Source organism: Megalobrama amblycephala, linkage group LG24 (assembly GCF_018812025.1).
Source record: "Megalobrama amblycephala isolate DHTTF-2021 linkage group LG24, ASM1881202v1, whole genome shotgun sequence".
In the NCBI taxonomy this organism is placed as follows: domain Eukaryota; kingdom Metazoa; phylum Chordata; class Actinopteri; order Cypriniformes; family Xenocyprididae; genus Megalobrama; species Megalobrama amblycephala.
In genome coordinates this window covers 18,645,865-18,673,180 of record NC_063067.1, presented here as the reverse complement: position 1 = coordinate 18,673,180, position 27,316 = coordinate 18,645,865, and the positions used below count along the sequence as shown (strand labels likewise).

The window sequence follows — 27,316 nt, the reverse complement described above, 5'->3', positions numbered from 1 at the left end:
CCTTGAATGTGGTAATTTTGTTGCTTTCTATGGGAGATTAAAAAAAATCTCAGATTTCGTCAAAAAATATCTTAATTTGTGTTCTGAAGATGAACGAAGGTCTTACGGGTTTGGAACGACATGAGGGTGAATAACTAAAGACAGAAATTTCATTTTGGGTGAACTAGTTAACCCTTTAAACCCGCCTCTTTCCCCTCCCACAGCTCGGCCCCCTCCAGTAGATGGAGTTTGAGAGCGACTGAAATTCATTTGAGGAGCATCAGTGAACACGCTGACTCGATGAGTTCAATGGTGTTTAGAATTTGCTTGTTAGCTGGTGAATAATGATTTGAGAAGCATCTATCACATTACCTCACTGAAGTAAAACAGGAGAGTAGTTCGCTGACTTAGTGAATTCAGAAGGAACAACTGCAATACGTTTAGAGGTGGAAAGCGTTTGTTCGAGACTCGAGACAAGTTTCCACGTAAGCTATTATCTTATCGGAGACTCAAATGTTTTACAAATTATAGCCGAGCACACGCCAAGACATGTTTTCAAAGCATGGAAACAGAAGACGTGACGGTTAGAGAGCAACTATTCCACGACCGAGTCCGAGAAACCATTGTAAGTTTCCTTCTCTTTGCTGCTTTTGTTTACGTAGTATTAAGAAGTATCGTTTGCAGTGTTAAAATCTGAATGTGCCCTTGTGTTTGTCCTAATGGAATTCAATAATAATTGATTGATTTAGATGATTGTGTGACGTTATCTCGTGAACCGTGCACGAGAACTTTAATGTTCTTTCATAAATATTATTTGATTTCAATGATTTGACTGTTTGGAGTGTGCAAGAGTTATCTTTGCTTATTATTTACAAGACATTTAATTATAAAGCAGAGTAATGTGTACACAAACAGGGATTCTTTTTCTTACTTCGTGCGAACAACATGATGCGCAGCTGCTAGTTGTAAAATGTAACACTCTCTGAAATGGCACAAGACGAGACTGCTCCGCTTTGTGGGGTCCGGAGCTCATTTTGGAGAAAAGCTGAGCTTTTGGGATCCTCGTGTATGAAATTGTTTTTGTCAATACTTAATAAAGTACAATTATAACTGAACTTCAGACCTCAAGGACTTTACAGCAAGACACTTGGGGTTAACCTTTACTCCTTCACTCACTCAGCATTTCAGAGCAATAGGTTTGGTGCATATTCTTAAACCACTCATCTGTGTAATTCACTAGCTACCTCTTAAACTGTATACTAAATCTAGCATTCACAAGGACAATGTAACACAAGTTCAGAATTACAGTTATAATCTTGGTGGAGCTGTTGTAGACATTATAGACTTCATTCTTTGTTTTTTTTTTCAAACAAAAGCTGCTCTTTAAAGTCTGTTTTCAGACATTTTAAGGGCATTCACTTTTATTTATACACACTTCTGTTTTGTTTTGTCTGTGATGCAAAGCTGCTGTAATCCTCCTAGAAAATGAGAAATGCCCCCCTCAGTGAAATGCACAGATGGATCACACTAGATAATGTAAATCAGACTATTGTCCTGCACCAGGCCTTGGGCACCAGTGGGCTCATGCTGTCATGGTTATTGATCCCTTGGTCACTGATGTTTATCTGGGATTTATTATTTAAATCAGTTTTTTTTTTTTTTTTTTTTTTTTTTTAAGCTGGTGGGTCTTGACCCAAAAATGCATATTTACAATGTCAAATGTAATATTAGAAATACTAAAATGCAACAAATCATATAGTTGTTCATTATTAAGGTAGCAAAATATCAATTCAACTTTTAAAAAGGGTGGAGAAAATGCTTTGCATATCTTTTATTGTTGACGTCAAAGATTGTGCTTACAGTCAGGCTGTCATTTAGTAATATGACTAATACCAATAGAATATCTGACTCTTCTCTTTATGCTGATAAATCACTTCTGCATTTTTTTTGAATTACATTCATGTAGTTCATTGTAATACTAATTATTTATTTTTCTTTCTTTTGCGTGAAAATCAGTTTTGGTCCTGTGTTGGGTCACATTTTGATGCCCAATCTAAAATCTGGATCTTGAAGTGGAACCAGTTTGAAGAGAACCACTGATTTATATAAATATGTGTGTATTTTGAAAAGTTTATTATGCTCATCAAGGCTGGATTTATTTTATCGATGATCAATTAGCGACACACACCTGTAGGTAATAGATTGGTGCGCAGGAAAGAAGACTAGTGTAGTCAAAATACGGAAAAACAAGGAAAATCCGGCACACTATCAACTTGCAAAACCGTAAAAAAGTTCTTTTAAAAAAGAAGGTTTTTTTTTTTTTTTTTTTTTTTTTTTTTTTTACTGTTTTGCAAGTTGATAGTGTGTGGGATTTTCCTTGTTTTTCTGGATTTATTTTATCAAAAATACAGCAAAATTAAACAGTAATATTGTGAATTATCTTTAGAATTTAAAATGAATGTTTACTATTTAATATATATATTCAGAAATTGTTCTAATATGCTGATCTGATGCTCAAGAAGCATTTCTTATTATTATCTTTATTATATTATAATATTTATTATTATTATTTTGTGGAAACTGATACTTTTTTAAGGATTCTTTGGGTATTTTGAAATATTTACACTAATATCAAACAGTTTATTGTTACCACCTAAATAAAATTAATAATATTAATATAATTAATATAATTTAAATAGCTCAATTAAACTGAGAATGTATTCCGATGTTTTAATATGTCAGATAAAACCCATTTTTTTTGTTGATACATTCTTGGGTTGAACTCAAGTATTGAGTTCACACTTGTAAAGCAACACAATATTTATGACAATGTCACAGTTTTGTACTTGGTTGATCTTCAAGAGGGACAACCTGTTAGAGGGAGTAGCTGATTTGGCACGGTTCCCACTCTGTAGATGTGCAAGGAATGCAGTGTGTGTGTAATACACTTTATTAAAGTGCATATCTGAACATGTCACCCGGCCTTCAACAATAGAGGGCTTTGTATTTACATCTACTAAGAAGGGATCTTCTTTATGATTGGACTTATTATTATTTGTTCTTTAGTCTTCTTTAACTTGTCTTTACAATTTGATTATTTCTTAATGTTCTATACTAATTCTATCTAGTAATGAGTTTAGTACCTCTGAATACACTGTAGTGACCTGTATCATATGTTATGATATATTGTGCATTTATATTCAACTGATTTTGTATTTTATATTAATTTGAAGTTACAATAGTTCAGATTGAAAATGTATGTAATTTGGCATAAATCACTTGATTTATGATGTGCTTGTCATGAATGAAAAACATACTTGGTTGTTTGTATATCATAAATGTAATAAACAGCCTGTGAAAATCAATTTTAGGGGCCAAATAACATTTTAAAAAAGCATAAAGTTTCTGACAGTGGTCTAATTATTCTTAATAGCCCGGATTAAATCAAGTTATTAGTATTTTTGTCCTACGTCTGTCCTTCTGCTAATCTATCCCAGCACACCACAAGTGTTGTTTTCTCATTGTGTCAGTTCACGGTCGCTCTATAGCTGACTGTTTTACTAAATAGGCTGTTTCACTTCAAGAAATAACTTCGGCTTCGTTCCAGGTCTCGTATTGTTGTGCAGTGTGGATTACCCAGAGCAGCTGAATGAGCCCTAAGATTCAGAAAGTTGGAGCTCATATGTTTAACCAGCCCTGCCAAATTGGTCAGCAGATGCAGTATAGATGACCTGGTTGCTGGTTGATACTACGATTACAATCACATTATACGGCCTGTCTCAATACCATAGACCCAAATAGATGAAGAAGTTTGAAATCATGCTCCCCATTGCCCACAGAGAGTGAAATAGAAGATTACGTTTCTTTCTGATTAATGACCTACGACAAACAGGGTATTACAGGGAATTGTAAATATTGTCATTGTCCACCCTTGTGGTTGTTTGAAAGGATTTAAAGGGATAGTGCACCAAACAATGAAATTTCTGTCGTCATTTACTCGACCTATGACGTACCGCACCCACGTCAAGTTTTTTTCTCTTCTTTTGTGGAACACAAAAGAAAATATTTTTAAGAACTGCTTTTCTTTTTTCTTTTTCTTTTCTTTCATACAATGAAAGTCCGTTGAAGCCAATGTTGTTCTGGACCACATTGGCTTTTATTGTGTAGACAAAAAACCCTTAAACCTGTTTTTCAAAACTTCTTTGACCGGTAATACAATGACACCAGACATGTATTATCATGTTATATTCAACTGTTAAGTAATTTTTTGATTTAGTTTTAACATATACTCTATATTATCTTGGCTGTTTCAACTCTGGTTCATTGCATGCTGTCTTAAACGAATTCAAATGCTGAGCACAGATGACTGAGAACACCTTTCAAAGCTACAGAGAGATGTATCCCAAAGATTCATTGTTTTCTTCTGCTGTTGGCACTTTGAAGACAAAATCCAAGCTTCCTGTCCTGTCCCCTCCCTCATCCCTCATCCCTCTTCCTCTTACTGTCATTCTTCCTCTCTTTTATGGGACATATGGTGCTTTAGAATTGTTTTTCTTTAGTTCTCTCAATATCCCTTAGGTATAATCTGCGTGTCTTTTTTTTTTTCACTTCTCAAAATTATTGGTCTCCACATGAGGATCTTATATCTTAAATTAGGTTAGAGGTTTAATCATGGTATTTGAAGGCTATTGTCATGTGGACAGATCCCACTGCAGCTCTCCTGCAGGATGAGAATGGGAAGAATCATGCTTTGCCCTTCCTCCATGTTAAAATAGCACCAAAAGAGATCCCAGCGATTTGATTCCAACAGGTTGTGGGGAATGTGTTGATATCAGATTTTATAGATTGTGGCTTTGTAGGAGCTTTATTTTGAAAAGTAAATGTTAAATGAGACTAATTTGAATGCAAGTTAATTTTGATCGACCCAAACAAAGTCCATCTTAATTGTCTGGAGACTTTAATGCATGCTTCATTAATTCATAATGTACTTTTTTCCCCCTACTGTTTTACTCTTACATCTGTGTTTGTTCTTTTCTGGTCAAATGTTGAGAAGTTATATTGCAGCACTACTATTTATAATATAATATAATATAATATAATATAATATAATATAATATAATATAATATAATATAATATAATATAATGTGTGTATATATGTGTGTGTGTGTGTGTGTGTGTGTGTAATGTAAGTAATATACAATATAAATATGACCAACTATTAAGATCTTGTGATAAATCTCTGAATGTAAATTTGACAGTAAATCTTTACTGTAATACCTCATCTAATCCCAGTTATTACTGGTTTAACTCTTCATTTGCATTTGAGCTGTAATCTTCATCCTCCATCTGGTGCTGTTACCTTCATTCTCAAGTCTGTATTGTGGGTGTTCATTAATTAAGAATTCAGATTGCTAAGAAAAGGGACAGCTGGCTTTTAAGACACTCTACTTATTGATTCTCTCTTTCTATTGTTTTTACATTCTAGGACACAGAATGCAGTTTGTTTATCACTGCTATACACCTTTCTTCCCATTATCTTTTATCAATAATATGAAATATATTCCTATAACGTCTTTGACCGGTCCTGTCTTGTCACTGATCTGTGTGTTATCATTAAGAACCAAATGTCCTTGATTAGAAGCTCTTATGTCACAGAGCTATAAAGGCAGGCTGGACCGCGCACAGCGGCGTGTATCAGTGATAATAGTGCTGTGTTGGAGTGTGTTTCATGACCTCTGCTCTGTTACAGGCTCTCTGTCTAACGTGTTCTTGATAACCTAAATTGGCAACACATCTAAGCAGCGAATTTGCACAGCATGTCTTGTAGCTGCCTGTTCACGATTATGTTGCTCATGCTAACTGCATGACTCATACTGCAGACTTCTGTGAGAATGTATGTCATTTCTGATACTCTGCAAAGTGGCATTTATACCCAGTCTTCTAAGAAAGATTGTTATTATTCTGTGGAACATAAAAGGACAAGTTTTGAAGAATGTTCACACTGCTTTCTTATATATATATATATATATATATATATATATATATATATATATATATATATATATATATATATATATATATATATATATATATATATATATATATATATGAAATTGGGTGCAGACCAAGGGTGGGGATCTTAAAGTTCCTAAAAGGACTAGCTAGCTTTTCCATGTGAGCTTATACAAGAAGAAAATACAATTTTCATTTGGAATAAATTTAGCTTGAAACCTGGCAGTTCAGTTATGCTCCAGCTTCAGGCCTTTTTCCTTCTGATGTTAAATGTTCAAGCTGCAGTGTATTTGTAAATGTAAATCATTTCATGTTTTCAAATTGCACTGATTTTTTTTTTTCTCTTTTCTCTGCTTTAGATTTGCGTGCTGCTTTTCATTTGCCTGTACATCTTGTCACACTTCATTCTCACTCACTTCAAGAAGAATGCTGAGTTCGTTACTGGTAAGTTTAACGTGACCCCACCCCCCAGACCCTCAGCAGTTGTTTGGTTTCATTTATTACAGTCCTTCAAATCACACCTGTGATTTACTGCAGCTGCTTTGTGAGCTGAACAACACTTCTACTCACTGACTATTTGTTGGTCAGCACGACCTGACATGGTCATGCCCCTGCAATTGCCAAAAATGCTTTGTTTGGCACCTAATCATGCTCAGATAGTGAAGTATCATCGTATTTCCTCTGTTACTTGATGAATGGTTTTGGTGTTCTTTAGCTGTGAAAATGAAATCTTCAGAATAGAAGAGTCAAAGTTTCTGATTGCTGTTGACAGCAGTTATGTAACGTTGAGGGAGGGCAGCAGTGTGGATGAGGAATGTTCCCATGAGATAAACATAGGCCCCCTGCCCAAGCACTGCTTGAGGTTTCGTAAGAGAATGCTACCTCATGTTTTGGTGTACACCCCTTTAATTGAACTCTCTGCTTTCTCCCTGTTCTGCTATACCTGCTCTCAGTGAAAAATCTGAGGAATTGTTTTCTCATACTTGACATGTTTAAAATGCATCAGGCTTGTTTTGACTGTTGAAGAATTGTTAGGAGCCGCACATACAGGATGCATTCTTGTGTTCAAAAACAGGTAAAGCAGAACAGAATGCAGGCATCTTGAAATAATTTTAATATAATGCATTTTATAATATTTATTTATAGGGCTGCACCTGACTAAAGATTTTTCTAGTCGACTATAGTCTTCATTTAAGTCGTTAGTCAACTAATCGCACATATATATTAATTTAATTACTTAATAAATATATACTGAGGAGAATACTAAACCATAATGAGCGTTTTAGTGCACACATAAAGCTTGCTGCAAAGCACCGGCAAAAGTAATGATTATGAATGTGTCGCAAACAAAATAGCAAGGAGACATTTTAATTATTTGTTAATAAACTAGTGTGTTTTGAGTCTGTGTCGGCTGCCAAGATGATGTTGACTCACGTCTATAGAGAGAAATGCTCCTTTCATATGGATTGCATAAGCAGAGAGTATTTATTTTTGAATTGAATTGGTTTTAAAAGTAGACATTTCAAGCTTTCTATAGATGTTACAGATGTTATAGATTTTTCTCTCATATCTGTGAGGCAAGTAGCCTATAGGCTTTTCATTTTTGTGACGCACTCCAGTTCAGGGAGACCGAGATGGCAGAAAGTGCATCCTGTTTGTTTTTCTTTATTTTACAAAGGCACAATGTTTGTTTTGTTATTGTGAGTTTACTCAATTAAAAAACCCTTTACAGTTTAGAATGATGTACTACTCTTATCTGTATGACCAAAACTGACAGAGTATTTTAGGTTGTTTCCACTGTTATCAGAAAAAATGCAAGTGATCGCACCGGCGCCTCCATGTCTTGCAGTAAGCACGCTATACATTAGCTTCCACACTCCGCACAAACACTTGGATATGCGCCTACTAATAGCGCACATTTATCTAGGTTAACGTTAGAGCGAGCAGCCATGTAAAGTTGCTACTACTTGCATGTTTTAAATGATATCATATTTGAGGTCGATGAATGGTAGGCGAATGTTTGGATTTTCTGCCCAACATGCTGTAATTACCACAAGGGCCCACCATTTAATAATCTGTTCCTTACGGACTTTGTGACTTCGCCACAAGGTTTTTTTTTCCTGCGACTAACCGACTAATGAAATTTTGGTGACTTCTAGTCAACGAACGATTAATCGACTATTAAGGGTCAGCCCTATTTATTTATTTATCTATCAGCTTTTTACATTGTTCCATTCTTGCTCAAACACAGCTAGGTACAGTGAAACAGATTTTCTGGGGTCTCAAACAAAGTGTACATATTATTTATCTCTTAAATTTTTTTTATACCTTTTTATAATGGTCTCATATCAGTGGACAGGAAAGTGTAGGGAGAGACAAGGGAAATCATTTCAAACATGAACCTGGGTTCCTGTGAGCACAGCTGCTCCGGTGTCTTTGCAACCTTTAAAAATGTCCGTCTACCACATGCTTACATGATCAAAAATTTAAAAATAGTGCAGAGGAAAGTAAGAACATGTGTTGTGTTAGACACAGAACATTGTGTATGTAACTTCTAGCCAGACTGCTAGGCTGTTGAAGAATTGTTTTACAGTTTGTTAAATGATAGAATTTCATAATAATTATATAGGTCAGAATAGAGCTGATAGGATAGTGTAAGGAGAAACATTTGTTCGGTCTTGAATCTGGGTCCCCATGAGCACAGCAGCTCCTGTGTCATTGCAGCCGTTTACATGATCAGTAGTGCAGAGGAACGTAAGAATATGTCCTATGTTAGACACACGGGACGTTGTGTACTTAACTTCCAGCCAAACCATTACCGTTCTGATACATAGTCTAATTTAGGAACACAAACAGAATCACTGCACAAGATTTGTTGCTCAATTTTTGTGTATTTTTACCACATCTAAAACTCAGTCCATTTCATAGACTAAACGTGCACCATTCGTGGCGGGCTGAAGCTGTTTCTTCAGTTGTATATTGGTTGTTGTGAAGGATATGTGCAGAAAACCTGTTCTGCATTAGGTTTGGGGCTCACCCAGGAAATGTCACACATATCTACCCTGCAGCTCTGTCACACTGGGCATGTTTTGCTTTTCTTGCATGTGAAAGTTTGAGATTTATTTTTACTTTCCGCCTCATGCTTTCAATCTGTCCTTGTTATTGAGACAAATTACTCTTCAGATGGGTTTTGTTTTCCTGCACGTGCAATAATGAACGATCAAACGACAAAAGCTTCCCAAAATTTCTTTCAAATAAATATTGCTAAAATGGTTTGAAAGTGTTTACTTCACTGAATAGCTTTATAATGAATCTGGGTCATTCTGAGATCTTATTTTGTTCAATTTAGTTTTCAAGGCTGAACTGTGAGTCTAGTCATCAGTATGTCTGCAGTGTGATAGTGTTGTGGAGACACTTATTTCCTTTTCCTTTTTTGCCCACAGATGACATTGAGGATGCCACTGTCAACAAAATTGCGTAAGTAATCAGTACTTAAATTTGTATTTTTAAGTTCTTTTAAAGTCCCCATGTAGTCAATCATTTTATCCCTTAAAACTCAGCTTTGAACACCAAAATGGCATATTTGAACATGAGAATAGTAATGCGCTTTATGTATCGCTCTTTACAAGGATGGACATAGCGGTAATTAATATGATTAGCTTTTTGCTTGACTACATTATCAAACAGCTAATAATGTGTTGCTAATGTTACACAAACCATGTTCCCGTTCACCATCTCTGCCTTCTAACTACCGGCATCCTTAGAAACGCTTTGAACAAATTAGAATGTCAGTGGAGACTGGAGAAAGCCATATAGTTCATCATAACATCGTAATATACATAATTCACCTGCTATATTGCTTAATGTATTACATTTTTTCATATCAACAGAAAAAAAAACCAGGATAACCTGGCTTCTTTTGAGACTCCCCTGCTTCAGAGTGGTCATAGTTTAGTGATATGCTAAAGCCCGCCGGCACAGGCTTTAAAGGTGCCCTAGAACTTTTTTTAAAAGATGTAATATAAGTCTAAGGTGTCCCCTGAATGTGTCTGTGAAGTTTCAGCACAAAATACCCCATAGATTTTTTTTTATTAATTTTTTTTAACTGCCTATTTTGGGGCATAATTAGAAATGAGCCGATTCAGGGTGTGTGGCCCTTTAAATCTCGTGCTCCATGCCCCAAGAGCTTGCGCTTGCCTTAAACAACATAAAAAAAGTTCAAACAGCTAATATAACCCTCAAAATGGATCTTTACAAAGTGTTCGTCATGCAGCATGTCTAATCGCATAAGTACAGTGTTTATTTTGATGTTTACATTGATTCTGAATGAGTTTGAGGCTATGCTCCGTGGCTAACGGCTAATGCTACACTGTTGGAGAGATTTATAAAGAATGAAGTTGTTTATGCATTATACAGACTGCAAGTGTTTAAAAATGAAAATAGCGACGGCTCTCTTGTCTCCGTGAATACAGTAATAAACGATGGTAACTTTAACCACATTTAACAGTACATTAGCAACATGCTAATGAAACATTTAGAAAGACAATTTACAAATATCACTAAAAATATCATGAATCATGTCAGTTATTATTGCTCCATCTGCCATTTTTTGCTATTGTCCTTGCTTGCTTACCTAGTCTGATGATTCAGCTGTGCACATCCAGACGTTCTGCCCTTGTCTAATGCCTTTCATAATGTTGGGAACATGGGCTGGCATATGCAAATATTGGGGGCGTACACCCCGACTGTTACGTAACAGTCGGTGTTATGTTGAGATTCGCCTGTTCTTCTGAGGTCTTTTAAACAAATGAGATTAAGAATATATAAGCTGCGAGCAGGAGGCGGGCCAAGCCCGGTGGCACCGCCAATGTGCACAGCGGGCAATAGGCACTTAAAACGGTTAAACATCAAAGGACTATGTCAAATTCACTCCACATTTACTGCACTACAAGGTGCCACTATAGAGCCCCTCCTCCCTGCCCATTTTCAAAGGATTACATGTGCCAAGTTTTAACATTATTCTGATGAATTTTGAAGCAAATCAGGTAAAAATAAGAGGGTGATCTCAATGTATGCTGAAAGTGACACATTTTCTGCTTCCAGTTGGTGGCGCTATTACTTTGAATCACAATAGTCACATCCATGTGATCAGCCTTGTACAACGAAGACTAAGCCGAAGTTTCATCAAAATCAATTAATGTATGCAGAAGTTATAACACTTTGTTTCCCTTTTCTTGCCATAAATTCGTTGCCTCGCCACGGCCAAACCGTTTGAGATATCCAAAATCCGTTTGCAATTAAACAACTTCAATGTGTTAGCAACAAGTTAAAAAAAGTTTGGTGTAAATTGGATAAACCCTGTAGGAGCAGTAGTATAAAATTCATAGCCTGTTTTTTCAAAAAATTAACATTCAAACCAAAATAGCTGACTTCCTGTTGGTCGGAGCTAATGAATGTAAATTAGAAAATTGTCCGGCTTGATGAGAACAATATGTGTACCGAGTTTGGTGATTGTAGGAAAAACTAACCCCCCCACTTTTGTCAAAAGGTGGCGCTACTGAGCCCCTCCACCACGCCCATTTCTATGGCTTTGTCCATGTCTACTGGTTGACAATATTGATGTGTGTGTCGAGTTTCATGCAATTTGAAGCATGTTAAGAGCCTCAAAAACACTCAAGAATATTATTACAGTTTGACCTGTTGCCATGGCAACAATATTTCAAATATCAAAAATCCTGTCATAGGTCTACATCTGCTGTGTATTGACATTACACTGATGAAGTTTGAAGCAAATCAGGTAAAAATAAGAGGGTGATCTCAAAACATTTCAAAAAGTGATACACTTCCTGCTGCCAGTTGGTGGCGCTATAACTTTGACTCACAATAGTCACATCCATGTGATCAGACTCCTATAACGAACACACTCGTGAAGTTTCATAAAGATCAATATATGTATGCAGACGTTATAACACATTTCCTGTTTCCTTTTTCTCGCCATAAATTCGTTGCCTCGCCACGGCCAAACCGTTCGAGATATCAAAAATCCCTGGCAATTTTTAATCATCAGTGTCTTGACTTCATGCTGACCGAGTTTGGTGGCGATCGGATTAATCGTCTAGGAGGAGTATATCAAATTCCAGAGCATGCGTTTTTCAAACAACCCTTAATAGCTGACTTCCTGTTGGCGTGGTGTTTAACTTAGAGCACGAAAGTTGTTCGGCCCGATGAGGTCTATATGTGTACTGAGTTTCATACTAATACGTGCAAGCGTGTTTAATATATGGACCAAATTTTCAGACTTTTTTCAAGGGGCGCTGTCGAGCCCCCCTGCCACGCCCGGGTACCAGCCTCTCCGGCGTCCTAATGGCCGCGGATTCCAATGTGTGTGCCAATTTTCAAGAGTTTTTGAGCATGTTAAGGCCCCCAAAAAGCCCCGGAAGACGGAAAAAAAATAAAAAAAAAAAAAAAAAAAAAATAATAATAATCCTTAGAAGAACAAGAGGGCCCTGCGCGAATTTTCGCTTGGGCCCTAATAAGAAGGAGGAAACAATGGAGTTTGAGACTCACTGTATGTCTTTTCCATGTACTGAACTCTTGTTATTCAACTATGCCAAGGTAAATTCAATTTTTGAATCTAGGGCACCTTTAATAAAGTATCAACATTAAGTGAAAATTAAATTTCTTATTGTAGGCCATACAAATTAAAAAAGCTCAAAGCTCAAATTCAGTCTGGCTCAATTCTGGTGTTTTTCACATAAAAATAAATTCAAATGCATAAAATCAGCTGCACCTTACTTTAGCAATTAGATATCTAATTCCACTCAGAAATGTCACATTATGGCAGTAAAATGGTGCATTGCACAGCAATTCACACTGACTTTAAGTAAAGGATACTTTACTGGTTACTATTTAGTTTTTTTATTAGATTGCTCTGAATGATTGTAAGTGGACAGATTGCTCTTTGGTCTCCAGCGTGGCGTTTAACATCCACCTCCCTTCACAGCTGGCATTATGTCAAAGTAAATGGCTGCAAAAAACATTTCCTCACCCTTCTTTGAATTGCTTCTTTTTTTCTCTCTCTCTCTGCAGGCTGTGGCTGTGTACATTCACACTCTCAGTGGCCGTGTGTGCAGTGCTGCTCCTGCCCATCTCTATCCTGTCAAATGAAGTTCTGCTCACATTCCCACACAGCTACTACATGCAGTGGCTCAACGGCTCGCTTATCCGCGGTAAAAACACACGCACAAATAAAAAACTAAGTTTGCTTTGCACATGTGGTTTATGTGACTATACCATATCGATTTACAGAGTCAATAGAGTTATCAATCTAATCAATTACAATTTCATCAGGTTCTCAAGCAGTGTTTTGTCACCCAATCTGAACTGAAATAGTAATGTTTTTATTCCCATAAGGACTTAATGTGGGAGCACAAATTTAGTCTAACAGCTCTTTGTTAACACGTGTTGGGCATAGCAGTGAGTCTGCCAAGAGTATGAAATGTTCTGGCTGTAAATCCAAGGCCACAATTTGGTCTAAAATCCAGATTTGAATTTGCCCTTTGATATTCAGTTTGCACGTGCACCTCATAAGCTGCAAGGATTTTACGTGAATTAGCCAGGAAATATCAGACCAACAGAAATAAACAACAAAAGCTTAATGGCACTTAGATGAAGCGCTAGTTGAAGTTAGTATGGCACATGGTCGCCCCCTAGTGGTCTGCAAGTTTACTGTATTCTTTGTATTCCACCTATTTACCTGGTAGTTCTTTTGACCACACAATATTTAATATACATTGTTAAATATTGTTGATGTGTACTATTGTTTAAAATGTATTTTGTTCCTGTGATGGCAAAGCTGAATTTTCAGCATCATTACTCCAGTCTTCAGTGTCACATGATCCTTCAGAAATCATTCTAATGTACTGTTTTGGTGCTCAAGAAACATTTCTTATTAGCATTAACCCTGAGCTTTTGGATAGTAGTGTAAACACAAATGTATTGGTGTGTTATCATGTAGATTTGGGAATCATTTAATCACTCATTCTCCTTTTGTCTACATTTCAGGCTTGTGGAACCTAGTATTCTTATTCTCAAACCTCTCTCTGGTCTTCCTAATGCCATTCGCCTACTTTTTTACTGAATCAGAAGGATTTGCTGGGTCCAAAAAGGTAAAATGATGTAGTTAGTTTAACAGTGAACGCATCTGAATTGAGATCTGTGTTTGATGTTCAGCTGATATGTGTGCTTTTCTCTGAAAGGGCATTATGGCACGGGTGTATGAGACTGCAGTGATGCTGCTCCTCCTCAGTCTGTTGGTGTTGGGCATTGTGTGGGTGGCATCAGCTCTTCTCCATCACCACACCGCCCGTGAGAGTCTTTACGGTGAGGACAGCCGTGCAACATTAGAGACTATGTGCTGCACTTGATCAGTGTCTTGGATTAAATAGATCAGTTTTTAATGCTAGCTACACTCCCAAAATTGTATAAGAGCAAGATAAATTTAAAGGTTTTGTGACATTATGCTCTTTTTCCTGTGCTTTTCAGACCTCTGGGAATATTACCTGCCCTATCTCTATTCTGGAATCTCACTCTTTGGCGTTCTGCTGCTTTTGTGTAAGTTTATATAATATTGTAAAAAAATGTTTTTAAATCATTTGATGTTTAACGTTTAGTTTTGTATTTCATTACATTTGACTTCTCATATATAGATTTATATTTCATCTCATTTCCTTTTTTGTCTTGTAACAGTGTGCACACCCTTTGGGCTTTCACGTATGTTTAGCGTCACTGGGAGCTTATTGGTCAAACCTCGGGTAGGTGGACAATGACTTTTTGTTTGTGGTGTGTTTCTTTAGTTTTCAATCAGGGGTCCCTGAAGGTATAGTGAAATATTATAATTAGAATAACTGTTTTCTATTTTAATTTATTTTAAAATGTAATTTATTCCTATGATGTAAAGCTGAATTTTCGGCACCAGTCTTCAGAGTCACATGATCCTTCAGAAACCATTCTAATATGTTGATTTGATTCTCAAGGAACATTTCTATCAATGCTGTTGCTGCTTAATTTTTTTTTGTGTAAACTGTGATGCATTTTTTTAGGAATCTTTGAATAGAAATTTTAAAAGAAATATTGGAAATATTTTGTAACATCATAAATGTCTTAACTGTCACTTTTAATTAATTGAATGCTTCCTTGCTAAATAAAAGTATTAAAGGTGCCCTCGAATTAAAAATTGAATTTATCTTGGCATAGTTGAATAACAAGAGTTCAGTACATGGAAATGACATACAGTGAGTCTCAAACTCCATTGTTTCCTCCTCCTTATATAAATCTCATTTGTTTAAAAGACCTCCGAGGAACAGGCAAATCTCAACATAACACCGACTGTTACGTAACAGTCGGGGTGTACGCCTCCAATATTTGCATATGCCAGCCCACGTTTCCAACATTATAAAAGGCATTAGACAAGGGCAGCCAGTATTAACATCTGGATGTGCACAACCAAATCATCAGACTAGGTAAGCAAGCAAGAACAATAGCGAAAAATGGCAGATGGAGCAATAATAACTGACATGATCCATGATAACATGATATTTTTAGTGATATTTATAAACTGTCTTTATAAATTTTTCGTTAGCATGTTGCTAATGTACTGTTAAATGTGGTTAAAGTTACCATCGGTTTATTACTGTATTCACGGAGACAAGAGAGCTGTCGCTATTTTCATTTTTAAACACTTGCAGTCTGTATAATTCATAAACACAACTTCATTCTTTATAAATCTCTCCAACAGTGTAGCATTAGCCGTTAGCCACGGAGCACTATCAAACTCATTCAAAATCAGAAGTAAACAATATAACAGTATACAATACTCACATAATCTGACGCATTCATGCCGCATGCATGACGAACACTTTGTAAAGATCCATTTTGAGGGTTATATTAGCTGTGTAAACTTAAAGGCACTGTTTAAGGCAAGCGCGAGCTCTGTGGGCGGAGAGCACGGGATTTAAAGGGGCCGTACAGCATAAAATTGGCGCGTTTATAATGATGCCCCAAAATAGGCAGTTCAAAAAATTAATAAAAAAAAAAAACTATGGGGTATTTTGAGCTGAAACTTCACAGACACATTCAGGGGACACCTTAGACTTATATTACATCTTTTAAAAACATAATCTAGGGCACCTTTAATCTATCAAGCGAAATAAAAAAATCTCACTGACCCTAAAATTTTAAATTATGAAGTTAAGAGGAGTTGTCTTTTTTTTTTTTTTTTTTTTTTTTTTTTTTAGTTGTTGGAGAACTTGGAAGAAACAATGAACTGCACAGCGTTTGAAGAGGCCTCTCTGTCCAGGAAGTTGAAAAGTGAGTGTCAGGATATGAGAAAGGCATACTGGCTGCTGTTAAGGAAGTGGCCCCACCTTCTCTTTCTTTCTCTCACTTTCTTTTTGATGTTTTAAGAAGTTTTTCTGCCGTTATGAACCAGGATTTACATGGTTTCCTAAACTTAACACTCTCTCTCTCTATCTAATGTTTTAGGTAACAACACCTGTTGGATCAGTGCAAACATGGAGGCCATCAACAAGGAATTTTTGAGTGTGAAGTCCAAACGCATTGCTTTAGGTACAAACATGCCTGTCAAACTGTTAAATACATTGATCGTTTAACCATCGTGAATTGCTTTTCATTCTTGTTTCTTCCACGTAGAGCTGCGGAAGAGAGTATCTCCATGGCAACGCAATCTGGGATACCCAGTGGCCATGCTGATGCTTTTAGCTTTGACTGTAAGAGTGAACCTTATGAAATACAGAATACTTATAATGGCTACAATTATAGCATTGTGCTAAAACCAAATTTACGGTGTTTCTCAGGCGGTGTGTGTGCTGATGGTCTGTTTCCATGTGCTGGAACTGCTCTTCGATGAATCTGCCATGCCTAGAGGGATGGAGGTGAGATGCATGACAATGACCTATTTACATCTGCCATTTCTCTTACAGGATTCTTTACTCACCCTCATGTCTTTCTAAAACCATATACTGCTATCTTCTCCTTCCACAAAACACAAAACTAGTACTAAAAATGTTCCAAAGCATCATAAAAGTATTGCAGTAATAATTCATTATTATTATCATCATCTCACAATGATTGGTTTTCTCTGTTGCAGGATCCTAACTTGGGGCTTGCCTCGTTCTCAATGTTCGGTTCTCTGGGAGCTGCAGTGCAGGTGGTCATCATCCTGTATCTCATGGTCTCCTCGGTCGTCGGCTTCTACAGCTCTCCACTCTTCACCGGTTTGTTGCCACGTGCACAGGACACTACCCTCACACAGGTACAGAGACACCTCATACTCATCGTGAAACAGCTGTGAGAATAGTGCTGGATACCTCACATTCAGATGCTGTGGCTCTTTATAGTCAAACTGAATTGCTTGTGTCTCTCCACAGATTATAGGGAACTGTGTTTCTCTTTTAATACTCAGTTCAGCCCTGCCTGTTTTCTCTCGCACATTGGGTAAGTATTTATTGGTCATTATTTAATGTTTATTTAATAGCGGCATGATTTTGAGGTCTGTTGTAGGCCAAGACACAACTAGCATTTTTTTTTTTTTCTTACTTTTAAAGAAAAAAATCTGCTAAATTGTTATGAATGAACAATATTAAATGTATCTGAGAGTACTACACTCTTATTGGTGGTTCAAAGCATATTAAAATTAGTGAAAATGTTTAATACATGGACACTTAGGGCCATGTGTCAAACTTTATGAATGACAAGATAAATTTGTAATCTTTTGTCTGTCCACAAGATGGCAGTAGTTAGCAGTATTTCAGCAATATGTATCCATGGTGTATTACAATTTGAATTTATAATCCTCTTTTTTTTTTCATGTAACTACATGTAGGAATTACAAGGTTTGATCTGCTTGGAGACTTTGGACGGTATAACTGGCTCGGCAATTTCCACATTGTTTTCCTGTACAATATGCTTTTTGCTGGACTTACATCCGCCTGCCTCATCAACACTGTCACATGGGCCTTGCAAAGAGAACTCATCCGTGCCCTTGGTTAGTCTTTTATATTTTTATTTTTCATAATGATTTTATTTATTATTTATTTACCACTTATTTTGATGGGTGTGTATGTGTATATCACATAAAAGCTATAATGCATATAAGTAAGTCTTGTGGATTTGGACGTAAAATGCCCAAAAATTTCCAACATGACACCACAAATGGTGTCGATAGACCTTGGCTTGTACTGACCTTTTGTAAGGGTTAATTCTAACATTTATCTTAAGGAAAACATGTGAGGAGAAAGATTTGTGCATGTACACATTGTATCTTGAAAGGACAAGGGGTGTGCGCTATGCTGCCATTTGCCAGTGTTTGTAGTTAGTCTTTGGGTGAGGTGTTCCTCGCACAGGCCATGTTTCTCTATGGGTAGGTCTCTTTCCTCAGATAGAAAAACACAATTCTCTCAGGAAAGTGAGAGGGGACAGAAGGGGAGAAGGGTTCCTTGGGGACCACGGGGCGTCAAACTACTTCTGGAAGACACACACCCATCGCCCTCCGCCCAACACAAACAACACTCGCTCGCATAGACCATCTCTTTTTCTTTACTCCCCCTACTGGCTTTTGTTCTTTGATTGATTGGTTTGCTTTCAACCCAAACATCACCTGCCAAAGTAACCTTTTCTGGTTGTTCGATCAAGGTTAGTGCTGTAATGTTGTTTACTCTCCTGTTTCCTTTCTTCAGGACTCCACAGACTGCCTCTGACTGTGTCTCGTTCAACCATCCCCCTCAAACTCCTCCTGGCCAATGGGCTCTCAAAGATTCATTGAAGAGCGATCAGCTTTTTCATATATTATTGGCTATTGAAGCCCATTACTTTCTGGAGACGGTTCTGGATCCCATTCTGTCCCTATTGGACCAAAGCTATTTTGTATCCATTATAGGTGAATGGTCACCAAAGCTGTTTACAAAGGTTGCCTGAACGATATATATCGACTGAGGGAATCTCCGGAGTGGGTTTCTGCAACTGCAGTTTTATGCGTCATTTATTTCAGTAATATTTATGCATACTACTGCATTTAAAAAGGGATGTCAAATCACTGGATGCCTTGAACTAATGCCTTATGAAAAATGAACAATGGCTTCAGAGGACTTTGACATGCGTCCAGACAGGAGAGCTATTTCAGAGGATGACATCACAGCCATGACCACGTTTCCTTTTCCTGGTGGTGGAATGAGAGTGTTGAGTTCTGTCCTGGTGGGCCCCCCACGCTTTCCCCTTGTATATCACTATTTTTAGTGTCATCCAATGAATCCAATCCCTGTTTTACTGTGGGTCCTTATTGCAGGAAGTCCATTATGATGGAGTTTGTCTGCTTCTGACTGTAGTGAAGAACCTGAGAAAAGGGACGAAAGTGGAGCAAGTGACACTGATCTTGGAGATATTAAATGTTCTGTTTGAGAAAACATGGTGGGATTCTCGCTTAAAAAAGACACTTTTTGGATAGTTTAGGTTTTAAAATGTATGTTTAAAAAAAGTGACAATGGCTGCCATTGATTTCAAGCTTTAAGCCAAGACAACTGTGAATGTTTAGGGGTTTTGTTCCCGTTTTTATTTCATATGTGAAACTTTAATGTGCAATATTATATTGTTAAACATTAACATACAATTATGCAAATGCCTCCCAGAAACTCTTTTGCGGATGACCAAAAGAAGGTGTTTGTTCTGATTAAGAACACCTAAATTGGGCAATAAGGTCACAGTTTTGTTAGTTCATACGTTTTGAGTTGAACTGTGTGGAGGGACAATCAACGCACATGACCATTTCCTGTTTCATAGACACTAAGAGGCTGTGATTTGATAAATGTGGACTTTATGATTCGATAATCACTAGTTTTATATGGTGCAGTATTAATGGTGTACGTGTTTTATTTGTAGATTACAGTGTTTATTCTTTTGTATGACTATTATTTATGAATTTGTTTCTGTATCAGCATCATTTTAAAACTTTCATTTCATTTCAGACTTTTTGTCCCCAGGGGCAATTTACAAGGTCACGTAGAGTGACATAACATACATAGAAAGCATCATACATGTCATAATGTTCTTCAAGTGGTGGCCAGTAGAGGACAGTGTACCACAAATCCATCATTACAAAATTTCTATACTTCAGGGTCTTCCTCAACCATATTTTAATAACATAATAATTGCATAAATCATATTTTCATAAGTATAATTTACAGTCATGTAGCTTTAAGTCAATTATGGATGTAAATCTTTGCTTAAAGGGATAGTCCACCCAAAATTAACATTGTTATTCATTAGTCATGTACTCAACCTGTATGATTAATTTCTTTTGTGGAACACAATAGGTTCAAAACACTTGACCCCATTGATTTTCAGGGTATGACCAAAAAGATTTCCATTCATACAGGTTTGGAACATTTCATTTTTGGGGTGAACTGTCCCTTTAAGTGTTTTTCCACTCTCACAAAATGCATTTTTACAGCTCAAAACAACTAGATTCAATTGGTGGATCATATATGAATGGAGAACTCCTATGGGGGACAAAGAAAATACAGTAAGCATGAATCATTTAAAAAAAAAAGAAAATGTTGACCTTTTAATTTGTTTGAAAATTCCAGCTGCTCCCTTAGCGACTGTGACAAACCATTTCTCTGCATTCCCTAAACTGAAATGAGGAGAAAAGAACAATAAACATGTTTACACCTGTTTTTCCAACCAGTGTGTCATTTGTGAGTCATTTTAAACCCATTTGTGGTTCAGGATCTGCTAAGGACCTTTCCATGGAGGTCAGCATACATTTCTTGCCATCTGAGCACCTGACTACTGCTTTAATGGCGCCGTGGTGGTTATGTTTAGCTCTGGTGTTAGTGTGTTTGTCTGTCCATACATCTTCCCCCCAGCTGTCCCTCCGCCTGTAGCTGGCCGGCTTTAATCAGGGTCTTTATTTTGCCCCAGGTCTGTCAGCAGGCCCGCAGAGACGCCGCTGCTGACCCATCCTGTGCTTTCCCTTCACGGATGCCCATGGCAGATAAAAGCTCTACATCATGAGGAGAGTGCAAGCCACTCGCTTTCTCCCTTTCACCCCCCACCTCTATATCGTCCATCCGTTTTCCTTGTTGAGTGTTCATTTCCTTTTCCTTTTTTCTTTTCTCTTAAAGCAGAAAAAGAAATCCCGGACTCTGATTATGATTTGTCTGTCTTGATTTTTGTTTTCTTGCCATTTCTTGTGCTCATTGATGGATGTCCTGATAGACTTAAAATGTGGGATTTGTTTATTGTTGAATTTCCTTTGCTAAAACGGCTATACCAAGATGCTTTACTAAAACAATTTTTTTTTTTTTTTGGCAGTGAATTTTTAAAGTACACTTTATGCTATATTAAATATAGGCTACAATTAGTATTTAGCATTTATTAAACCACCATGTAATAAAATATTACAGCATTAGCATTATCTTGCAAATTGTTTCAGGACATTGAAAATGTGGAATTCAAAATCTAATTTTAAACATTAAAATTAAGTTTTAGCTTTTTTTTTTTTTTTTTTTTTTTTTTACATTTAGAAATATACTATGTATACATCAAATTTGTGACATTGATCATGTGAACTTTAACAAATGGATGTGCGTAAAATTATGGCAGGTAAGGGCTTGTCCTCGATTTCAGTTTACCTTAAAAATATTTACCCCTGGTTTCTCAGTCTTGGCTTAAAGGATAGTTCACCCAAAAAATGAAAATTCTGTCATTTACTCAAGTTGTTCCAAACCTGTATAAATTTCTTTGTTCTGCTGTACACAAAGGTTGGTTACAGTTTACACTGTTTAGTTACAGACATTCTTCCAAATATCTTCTTCCAGACTAAAATGCATGTTTGAGCTGTTTTAAATGAAATTTTCACTGACATATCTTAAAATAGCCTAGTTAAATCTTAAAATTATATTAAAATTAGTGCCGTTGATTTGTCGTTTTTTTTTTCTAGGCTACATTTATAAAAGCTACTTAAATAGGCTACCCTAATTGAACTAAGGCCTAATCCTGGTTTAGTCTAAGCGCTGTCTGTGAAACTGAGCCTTAGTTCAACAATACTGGGTGGACGCATGCCACTTCTGTTGATCAGCACAAGGCATTTGACTGGTCACAAATTACTTAATCATATCAGACAAGAGGAAGACAGGCAGTCTTTCACAGGTTGCGATAGCCTATCGTTATTGTCAAAACATAAGAATGAAGGGGGAAATAGGCAGATTAGTTTTCCTGGCGGTTGTTTGAAGTGTGTGCCAAAGTGCATTAGAAGATATTATTCCTTCTGGAAAATATAAAACTCTCGGCCGGAAAAGACTCGCTAATCAACTGATAATGCGCCGCGCTGCCCGCCTGCAATGGCACATCCACACCCTCCTTGCACACTCATGACACACTCCCTTCACACACTCAAGAAAGAGCCGTTCACATAGACCCCAAGAGGTGTTTTTGAAAGAAAAGAACCGACATAAACGAAAAAATATACGTAAAAAAAAAAGGAAATGAAAATTTGGTTTTATACATTTTATATGGGATTTCAAATTTCGATTCGTTTTTTTGCCAAAAGCACGTGCTCGCGAATCGTTTGAGTATCTGGTTCATGAGAGAACTCCAGCGCGGGTTTGTATAACGCTACTTTCCAGTAAATTGTTTTATAGGCTATTGTAATTTGGTTAAAATAAGTAATGGTCAAAACACAAATAGCAGATTTTATTCGTGTTTTATGTATAGTGCCAAGTAATGCACCCAAATGACTTAAAGGGTTAGTTCACCCAAAAATGAAAATAATGTCATTTATTACTCACGCTCATGTCGTTCTACACCCCTAAGACCTTCGTTCATCTTCGGAACACAAATTAAGATATTTTTGATTAACTCCGATGGCTCAGCGAGGCCTGCATAGACAGCAATGGCACTTCCTCTCTCAAGATCCATAAAGGAACTAAAAACATATTTAAATTAGTTCATGTGAGTAAAGTGGTTCTACCTTAATATTATAAAGCGATGAGAATATTTTTTTGTGTGCCAAAAAACCCCAAAATAACGACTTTTTAACAATATCTAGTGATGGCCGATTTCAAAACACTGCTTCTTGAAGCTTCGGAGCTTTATGAATCAAATCAGTGGTTCGGAGTGCCAAAGTCAGGAGATTTCAGCAGTTTGGTGGTTTCTGAATCACTGATTCGACTCTAAAGATTCATAACTCTCTGAAGCAGTGTTTTAAAAATGGCCATCACTAGGTATCGTTAAAAAGCCGTTATGTTTTTTTTGGCACACAAAAAATATTCTTGTCGCTTTATAGAACCACTGAACTCACATGAACTGATGTTTTTAGTAACTTTATGGATCTTGAGAGAGGAAGTAGCCTACCTTTGCTGTCTATACAGGCCTCACTGAGCCATCGGAGTTAATCAAAAATATCTTAATTTGTGTTCCGAAGATGAACGAAGGTAAACATGAGGGTGAGTAATAAATAACATTATTTTCATTTTTGGGTGATCTAACCCTTTAATCACTTAGTCAATGACTTTTATTTCTTTAAATTAAATTACAGTAAAACATTTCATTATGAATCGGAGATGTGAAAATAGCAGCTGTAAGGGGACACAACATGGTTGCTAGGTGGTGCGAATTCATATTGTTGACCACGTACACACCTTGTCGGCAAGCTTTGAGTAATGAACCATTTTATGATACAGTTGAGAGGAACGCCTTGTGTTTCTCAAAGCTTAAGACGTCACTAATATTGAATAACAATAATTTTGACTGTTTTTGACTAGTTAGTTTGTCTATTTTTGCTTCAACAAAAACACATCCAAACTAAGCCGCAACACAATTAACCATAGGGCGTCTGTCTCTGAAAAACACCCAGTACAGTAGGGCTAAAGATATTTCATTACTGAATGAATCAATGTTTTGAACAAATCGAATGATTCAATGATTCCCTCTTAAAGACAGGCGATTATTTTAAAGAATTACTTCACAAAATCAAAATAAATAGTATGAATGTGTGTAGTATGAATTTAATGTAACGTACTACATCCACAAAGTTGTCGTTGTCATGTGACACCGCCATTCAAAAAACCAAAACAAAAAAACAACATCTCCCGTGGCCTCATGGGATAGTAGTGTCCATCGTATGCACACTTCAGAATCTCGCTGGAAGTAGTAGGTCATCCGGGTACTTTTTGCCTACTCTTTTCTTTTGTGAATACTGTGAATTCGTGCATACTTCTTTTGTCTCACAGGCCTACTCTTTTTCATCTACTAGAGAAGTATGTGATTTCAGATGCAGCCAGTCACTTGAATAGTTCTTGAATCAATCAGTGTTTTTGAACGAATGGGTTAAGTAATTGATTCAATGACTCACTCATAAAGACAGTCCCTAGTCTGCCATCTACTGTTATCTTTACATTCTAAACACGGTTTTTATAGTACAGAGCTCATAAAGTGACAATTCACTTTTTTTTTTTTTTTACAATAAATACTGAGTGCTAGACTGAGTGTATTATGTAAAATATGAAATATTAGCCATACAAAAGCAAGACATGAATTTGTCCTTTGCATGGTATCTTTTGTTTTCCTGGCCGAGTACGGCTGTAAAAACATGTTTCTAAATCTGGTCAGCATGATAGCAGGTACAGTACATTATCTGCAATATATTCTCTTCTCTTGACCTTTAACCTGTTTGTTTTGGGTCAGGAAGTTCCACCCTGATCTGCTATTGTCCTGTCACGGTTGTTGTATTACTACAATTATTATATAGGCAAATTTCAATCTCTTATAAAAGCATGCATTTATAGACGGTGCATGAAGTGACAACAAAACCAGGCCATAATGCAGCACGTTGTATCTATGTACACCTATGACAGATCCATGATCCCTTGTCACATTGCTCTGGACTGCGATAAGCATGTTATTTAAGGTAAGGGGCAGCCTATGAAGCTGTATGTTGGCGCTGAAGCCAGAAATCATGTGCTTTTAGCATAGCACAGTACAACACACCGCCCTACCTCTTCCTGCACTGATAACAGGGTGAGGGACGATAGAATTGACCGATGGTGGTGGGTCATAATGGGTGTCAGTTCCTTGACTCTTCTCGGCGACCCCCTCATCTCCCCGGTCCCCCCAACGGCTTTTGTCTCAGGAAACATATTCTTTTGAGCGTCTAGTCAGCATTTTCCTACTAAATTTAAGTGCCTCTGCCTTATTTACAAGCCCATGTTACATAAAACGTGCTCTATAACGTCTGACATGATTGATTGAACACCATCACCCCCAAAGATCAGGTGACTATTCGAGGCAGTTTTGGAATCGAGGGCTTTGCGAATGACGCAGCATCTAATTTTGCTGAGGCCAAGTAAAGTAGCATGAGCTCAACAGTACTTTACTATTATAAGTCCAGGTGTAGTCGCTATTCGTCTGTAACGGGAAAACGAGGGCTAGAGTAACTGGCAGGAAAGATCTCATTTTCTGTGCTGTGGCTGCTCAGGAAACTCAGCCATTCACTGTTCTATATACTCCCATCCTGAAGTGGGGGAGTGAGGTTGCTTAAGAGGCTACGGGGTGGGGGGGGATGCAGAAATACTAATAACAATTACACAGTTTCCATTTTGAAACAGTCGTGTTTATTTTTTTATTGTCATCTCCTCCCTTTAATGTTTAATGGCAGCTATTTTCTCTATTTCCCCTCGGCAGAATGTCAGTATCACTGATTGTGCTCTTGAAAGCGTTTGTACTTGTGATCAAGCCTTTCCCCACATTTGCTGTTATTTGTGGTGTCTGGGACGTGTGATTGAACCATAGATCTGTCCGCCAGAGTTTTGGAAGAACATAAAAGAAGATACTGCAGGATATTTGATTTATACTAATATGTTGCATAAATAAATTACTTAAACACAAAATTATATCTTACTTTATAATCATTTTTGTCTTTTAGTCTGAGACTATAATGAAAATTGGTCATTTAAAAATGTTATTTAAACCTGAGTTTTTCTAAAAAATTGAAAACAAAAATATATTATGAAGCAAATTAATATAAAATATTCATTTTAAGTTTCTTAAACATTTTGCATAATTACTTGAACACAAATTCATAAATGTTTTTGTAAATAAGTTTGAAAATGGGTCATTTAAAAATGTAATTTAAAGCAAAGACATATAGGAAAATTTATATAAAATATTAAGTTTAAATTTATCAACAAACCACCTGAACAAAAAAAATAATATCTAGCTTTATAGCCACTGGTGTAAAAACATCTGTGATTCAAAGTCTAATTTAAACATTAAAACAGAAATGTTATGAAGGAAAAATGATATAAAACATTGTTTAAATCTGAAAGATTGAGAGATTTCCTAAGAGCTTACATGTTTTATCTGTGTGTGTGAATTAATTGTCTGAGATGCCAAAGGTCTGGATGCATATCGTATAGGTCAGCGGAAATCATTTTGATATTTTGCTGCTCTTTATTTTTCTTCCTCTCGCTAACATTGCCATATTGACTCAAGATATTTGCATTGTCTTCTAATTTTGAGCCATTGTTCTGAGGTGGTTTAAAATTACGAAGCTGATAAAACATGGGTGTTAACAGCCCAGAGGTCTTCTCGGCACAGCGTGCATGTGTCAGCCAGTGTCTTCTGCTTCAGGAGAAAAACAAAGAGAGAGAAATTAATGAGTCATAGAAATGTTGCCAACTATGTTATCTCTCAGCTGGAAGATCAATGACCCTCACCTGCAAGTAAATACAAGCTAATGGACTGAGAGTAAATGGGTAGTTTTAAGCACTTTGCTACCATAGGGGAGGCTGGGGCTAGTTGTCACACAGTTGTCACAAGGCTTTATGTTTCAAAAGTCCAAAATGTGTTTTTTCTTACAATGATGTTGAAAAAATCCTCTTGGAATAATTAGATTTTTTATTCATTAGAATAATTTATAGGGTCATAAATGTGAAGTCTGGGAAAGTTGTCACGTGTATGTTATATACAATAGTGTGATAGCAAACGCCACTGGGGCATGTTGTCACAAAAGATCAACCTGTAGCCAAGACTGTAAGTTTGTAGAAATTGATTTTTAATAATAACCAACCCTGAGAAATAACCTATTGATTCATATATATATATATATATATATATATATATATATATATATATATATAGTCCCAGTCTTTCCTGTTTCTCAGTTAAGAGGCGAGTATCCTGTTAAATAGCTACACGGCACAGGAAAGTAAAACTTTGCACTGTAATGACTTCACAACTGCATGACTTGAA

At 36.7% G+C, this 27,316-nt stretch overlaps 1 protein-coding gene across 1 annotated transcript; it reads left to right on the top strand.

Annotated features, from left to right (window-relative positions):
• The first annotated feature begins 235 nt into the window (after positions 1-235).
• lmbr1l (limb development membrane protein 1-like) lies at positions 236-20,746 on the top strand. The gene is made up of 16 exons (XM_048177938.1): positions 236-604; positions 6,352-6,436; positions 9,436-9,469; positions 13,082-13,221; positions 14,057-14,160; positions 14,251-14,374; positions 14,537-14,605; positions 14,741-14,805; positions 16,288-16,360; positions 16,535-16,618; positions 16,703-16,779; positions 16,867-16,944; positions 17,160-17,324; positions 17,440-17,506; positions 17,895-18,056; positions 18,748-20,746. The coding sequence occupies exons 1-16, from the start codon at positions 542-544 to the stop codon at positions 18,831-18,833; spliced, it is 1,476 nt and encodes a 491-aa protein (XP_048033895.1). The 5' UTR covers positions 236-541; the 3' UTR covers positions 18,834-20,746.
• Positions 20,747-27,316: the final 6,570 nt, after the last annotated feature.

Coding starts and splice junctions, on each gene's coding strand:
- lmbr1l (XM_048177938.1), top strand. CDS start 542: ATGGAAACAGAAGACGTGACGGTTAGAGAGCAACTATTCCACGACCGA. Junction 6,437..9,435: donor GAATGCTGAGTTCGTTACTG/GTAAGTTTAACG, acceptor TTTTGCCCACAG/ATGACATTGAGGATGCCACT. Junction 14,161..14,250: donor GATTTGCTGGGTCCAAAAAG/GTAAAATGATGT, acceptor TTTCTCTGAAAG/GGCATTATGGCACGGGTGTA.